The 6000-nt window shown below is 33.2% G+C and overlaps 1 protein-coding gene across 1 annotated transcript in view; it reads left to right on the top strand.

Annotated features, from left to right (window-relative positions):
- COL3A1 (collagen type III alpha 1 chain) overlaps positions 1-5422 on the top strand; it is a 39932-nt gene extending 34510 nt beyond the window's left edge. Inside the window, exons 48-51 of the mRNA XM_074339113.2 lie at positions 657-942; positions 1989-2176; positions 2708-2950; positions 4319-5422. Coding sequence (XP_074195214.1) covers positions 657-942; positions 1989-2176; positions 2708-2950; positions 4319-4465 — 864 coding nt within the window. The 3' untranslated portion in view covers positions 4466-5422. The remainder of the gene's footprint in view (positions 1-656; positions 943-1988; positions 2177-2707; positions 2951-4318) is intronic.
- The last annotated feature ends 578 nt before the right edge of the window (positions 5423-6000 follow it).

A 6000-nucleotide genomic window follows, 5' to 3' on the forward strand; every position in this document is an offset into this window, starting at 1 on the left:
TTAATGGTTTGATCAGATGAGTTATATCTGAATAAAGACATAAGCACATTTAACCAAATGGACTCTGCCAGTGTTGATCTCACACTAGTCTTCCAAAACTATGATAATCATAATGATTTGCAAGTATGTAGTACATTCTACCTCTCAAACAGCTTCCATGATTTCTCTTTTGCTACTGATACCTTGATTCCTAATACTTTCCTATTCTACATCTTTGCGGTCCATAAAAACTATTACTCCCACAAGTTACAAATGTGGCAATTGAAACACAAATAAGTTAAGTGATCCACCCAAAGACACAAAGTTAAAGACAAATTGGGATCAGAACATATGCTTCCTGATCTCATCACCTCTGTCATGTTAGCATTATAATTGCTTACAAGTGTTATATAAAAGGAAACATGATACAGTAAAATTTGTGCTCTACCACCACTGATTCTTACACAATGGAACAACAAATTTCATGATAATGAATTATAGTCATTATAAACTGGTTATCATTTTATCACAAAGCAATGCAAATAAACTTTTATGAAAATAATTATGATGTCACAAGGATTAATTGTCTTTAATATATTTTCTTGGGCTAGCAACATATTCTTTCTGTGGCCACCAAACAAGTACAGCTCAGTGATGCATATTCTTACATTTCCCAGGGCTCCCCAGGACATCCAGGACAGCCTGGCCCTCCTGGCCCACCTGGTGCTCCAGGTCCATGCTGTGATGGTGGGGCCGTCATCAATGGCAGAGAAAAAGCCGGTGGTTTTGCCCCATTTTATGGAGATGAACCAATGGATTTCAAAATCAACACTGAAGAGATTATGACTTCACTCAAATCAGTCAATGGACAAATAGAAAGTCTCATTAGTCCTGATGGTTCTCGTAAAAACCCTGCTCGGAACTGCCGAGACCTGAAATTCTGCCATCCTGAACTCAAGAGTGGTATGTTGGGGGATCTTTCACGTTCATAGCAACAAGAGTACAGAGAAAGCTGCTTATATCAGAATTTAGGGAAGAGGAAAGTTTTACGTAAATATAAAATATTTCAGAGCAGAAATAGTAATTAAAGAATATTAGTTAAATTGAAACTACGTGACATTCTAAGAAAGAAAACATGAATTTTGCAGGTGTACTTAAAATGTAACATGAATAACTACAAAATATCCAAAATGCAGGGCACTTTAAAGACAACTTTGTAGAACTTTTAATACAAATCATAGTGTGATATGGTTAGCATCACAAAGTATTCAAGTGATAAAGGAACGTATAATCACTGTGTTCTCAGAATTAAATATATGTAATTTGATGCAGACATAATTTCCAAGTTAATTATTGCAATATTTATTTATTGAAATTTAATTTTTGTAACATCAAATTATTAAAAATTTCAAATTAAAAGCAATTAAATGGAAAATATCAGAACATTGTATGGAATTAAATTGAATAATGTGATAGTGGAAGTTTTGAATTAGGTTAATTCTTTCTGAAAGGCAAAATTATTTCAAGCTCCTAAATATCTTAACATGAAACATTGCCTTGGAGTCATTTCTGGAAATACTTAAAATAGAGGACAATCATCAATCATGGAGACTTTAGATTTAGACTTACTGGTATAAATCTAGTTTAGACAAAGAGCTCACATTATTAAGCAAAACCACATTAAATAGGTAGTCATCTTTCAAAAGAGAGAGATTTCAGTAAATACAATACACTAATCAAAAGATCTTAATATATCTTCATTATTCAATATTAAGATGCTAATTTTTGTTTCAGTGTTTTCTGTTATAGCTAAATCTTTTACCTCAATAATTTCAATCTAAAAGTTTCTGTGTTATGCTATACTATAAAATATAAATATGTAAAATACAAATACATCAGCAGTCAATATTATGAATGCTTTACCAGGCAAACAAACAAAATCATTCTGGTCCAAATTCATTACTGGATTTTATAACCAATATTCATTGTCTTTTATTGTGATTATTCAGGAGAATATTGGGTTGATCCTAACCAAGGTTGCAAGATGGATGCTATTAAAGTATTCTGTAATATGGAAACTGGGGAAACATGCATAAATGCCAGTCCTTTGAATGTTCCACGTAAGAACTGGTGGATAGATTCTGGTGCTGAAAAGAAACATGTTTGGTTTGGAGAAACCATGGATGGTGGTTTTCAGGTAAGAAAGGATATACCATTTTTTAAAAACTAAGTCTTCCCTACTTACCTGACTTTCTTGGTTCCTCCCATTTGTTCATCACAAAGCAAAGTTAGTTAATAAAGAAGAATCCAAATGACTTTATACATTCAGGTGTCAACTTTCATAATTTTTATAACTTGTTTCTCAAGAGCTAAGCTAGATTGAATTATTCTTTGCATCTATGCAACCACCTTTGTTTCTATGCTTAAGACTCTAGCATTATATGTTATACATGCAATAAAAACATATTCGTATAGTGACAAATGGTAGTAGACTTAACCATAGTGATCACATCGTAAGGTCTATAAATGTAGAATCACTATGTTGTAAACCTGAAACTAATATAATATTGTATGTCAACTATATTTAATAAAAATATTCATATATAAGATATTCATACATAAAATATATGAACTACCTACATTACAGTGACCAAACTATACTGCATGAATATCTTACATACACTTGCAAGTAAAATGTTTGATCAGTTTTTTTTATTCCTTCTTACAGTTTAGCTATGGCAATCCTGAACTTCCTGAAGATGTCCTCGATGTCCAGCTGGCATTCCTCCGACTTCTCTCCAGTCGAGCCTCCCAGAACATCACATATCACTGCAAGAATAGCATTGCATACATGGATCATGCCAGTGGGAATGTAAAGAAAGCCCTGAGGCTGATGGGGTCAAATGAAGGTGAATTCAAGGCTGAAGGAAATAGCAAATTCACATACACAGTCCTGGAGGATGGTTGCACTGTAAGTAACATTCTTATAAGCCTGGATCATAATGAGCTCAGCATTCTAGTTTAATTACACTATTTTAAAAAGAATAAATAAAAATAAGGAGGGTGTACAAAAGGCATTAGGTGTGACTTGTATAGGATCTACTGATTCATTGCAGGGCATGCTAAATATCACACAAAAAGAAATGAATATGTCTTCTCAGTTTCCAGGTAAAAAGCAGTTGAAATGAAAGTAATTGAAATTTAAATCCATAATATAAACTTTATCAGATAATCTGGATGGTTACTATATATTCTGTGTAATAGCCATCGTATAGACACAATTTAAAATCTCTGCTTTCTTTTTTAATTGTAAAGGTTAACTTTAAATCAGTTCTTTGTTGTTCTCACTTATGAAGAAAGGCAGAATTCATTTCTAATATTAGCCAATTACACCATGAAATATATTCTTCCACTTCTTAGTAATAAGCTATATACCTGGTAGCAATGACTAGAATCGGGGCTTCTGAGAAGGGACTGGCCTATGGCAATCTCCCTGCTGGGTTTACCCTGAAGCGCTATAAAGCTTTTTGTTCACAAAATGCATTATCAACTGGGAAGATTATAGCGTTGAAGTGGAGCAGGTCTCATATGTATAGAAGATAACATGGTACGTTGGCAACTCTTTTCAAGCAATTTTTTTTTTTTTTTAAATTTGGTCCATCACAGCAAGTGTCTAAGTACAGCCATATACCACATAATGACATTTGGGTTAATGATGGAAGGCATATAAGATGATGGTCCTATAAAATTATAATAGAGCCAAAAAATTCCTATCACCTAGTGACATTGTTGGTTGTTCGTGAGTTCATAGCACAACTCATTACTCACATGGTTCTGGCAATGCTGGTGTAAACAAACCTGCACTGCCAGTCATATAAAAATTTAGCACGTACAATTATGTACACTCATTATATAATACTGATAATAAACAACTATGTTACTCGTTTATGTATTTACTATATCAAACTTTTTATTATTATTTTGGAGTGTACTCTTTCCACTTGTAAAAGTTTGCTGTAAAACAGTATGCCATATTACACCAGCAGTAGCCTCATACATCTCGTGTTTACTGCATCACTTGATTGCATCATTTTCTCTTGAGCTTGATTTAATCTTATGTCATTTTGTATAGTAAGATGCTGTACAGGTTTGTAGCCTAGGAACAATAGGTTATACCACACAGCCCAGGTGTGTAGTTGGCTATACCATCTAGGTTTGTGGAAGTGCATGTTATGATGTTTGCACGACAAAATTTCTCAAAGGTATCTCCTTTGTTAAGCAGCACATGAATGTAATTGTAATGTCAGGATCACTTATATATTTTTGCTCTTTTTTACAGAAACACACTGGGGAATGGGGTAAAACAGTCTTCGAATATCGAACGCGCAAGGCTATGAGACTACCTATCATAGATATTGCACCTTATGATGTTGGTGGTCCTGATCAAGAATTCGGTGTGGACATTGGCCCTGTTTGCTTTTTATAAACCAAACTCTATCTGAAACCCCGGCAAAAAATTTCACACTCCATATGTGTTCCTCTTGTTCTAATCTTGTCAACCAGTACAAGTGACCAACTAAATTCCAGTTATTTATTTCCAAAATTTTTGGAAAAAGTATAATTTGACCAAAAAAAATGATACTTTTTTTTCTGTTACACCAAATACAGTTCAAATGCTTTTTGTTCTATTTTTTTACCAATTTCAATTTCAAAATGTCTCAATGGTGCTATAATAAATAAACTTCAACACTCTTACAATAACACTGTGTTACATTCTTTGAATCCTAGCCCATGTGCAGAGCAATGACTATGCTTACCACTAAAAGATCATCTTTCTTTCTGAAATAGCCAAACATGAAATTTGAAAAGACCTCCCTGTTTCAACTACCTCAACTGGTCAGAAACACAGATGAATTCTCTAAGTCCCAGAAGATGAAAAAAATTGTATAAATCTGTAAAACTTATAAATTTCATTAATTAATTTCCTAAAATATTTGTAAAAAAAATTATAGTGTAGTGCAAGAATATAGAGAAATAATCCACAATTATTTTAATCTTGGATATCAACTGCTTTTAAAGGTGCTTTTCTCTTGTCATTGCTAAAATTATCAAGGTTACCAATATTTGGGAAGGTTTTAAAGACACATGTTATGGTGCTAATGTATTTTCACTTTTAAAACTCTAGGTCAGAATTGTTGCCTTTCATTCAAAACACAAATATACAGCATCTGTACATGTCTCTTGTCTAAAACATTTATTGTCATGTCACTTCAGAGGACTCCGTTCCTTTATCATGTAAAAGTCAACAACAACAAAGAACAAATTGTGGGGCTGATTTGTCACAATAACACAGAGAATGTGTTGAAATTCAACTTTGTAAGCTTGTATGTGGTTGTTGATCTTTTTTCCTTACAGACACCCATAATAAAATATCATACTGAAACATTCCTTGTTTTTGTCACTTTTCATAATTATAACAAATGCATATTTACACTCAGGAACTCTAGTGATTTTCTTGAAAACGAATATTGAATTATAACTCCGTAGCTTAACAATGCAATGACCTTCAGGAATATGAGATAATCTTACCTATATTCAGAACAGAGATAATGCCCTGGAGAATCTTGCAGATTTTTAGATCATATTTAATGGAACTCCTGAGGCATATTGAAAACTGAAGGCATTCTATTTGAGTCAATCCCAGGAAATAGTAACATAGTAAATCAGGTTATATCTCCAAAGAGGAAGTAATCAAGGAGGAAGATGCTGATAATTTATCAGGACATAAGCAGGGTCAGCAAACAGACATTAAGAATAACTGCAAATTTCAGCTTTTTCTACCACCTCTACACACTGCCTCATTGCCATTTTGGATCGGCCCCTTTTTCCACCATCAAGTTCTTATTCTTCTAGTTACTGTAAAGAAAAATAGTGTGGTCTTGCGCATTTGTCTCCAAGTTTGAAATTTGCCCAATGTATATAGTTTACAAAAATAATAATACTTTCAAAAATAAAGATATC

Source organism: Rhinolophus sinicus, chromosome 17 (assembly GCF_057876585.1).
Source record: "Rhinolophus sinicus isolate RSI-liver-muscle chromosome 17, RSI-T2T, whole genome shotgun sequence".
Taxonomy (NCBI): domain Eukaryota; kingdom Metazoa; phylum Chordata; class Mammalia; order Chiroptera; family Rhinolophidae; genus Rhinolophus; species Rhinolophus sinicus.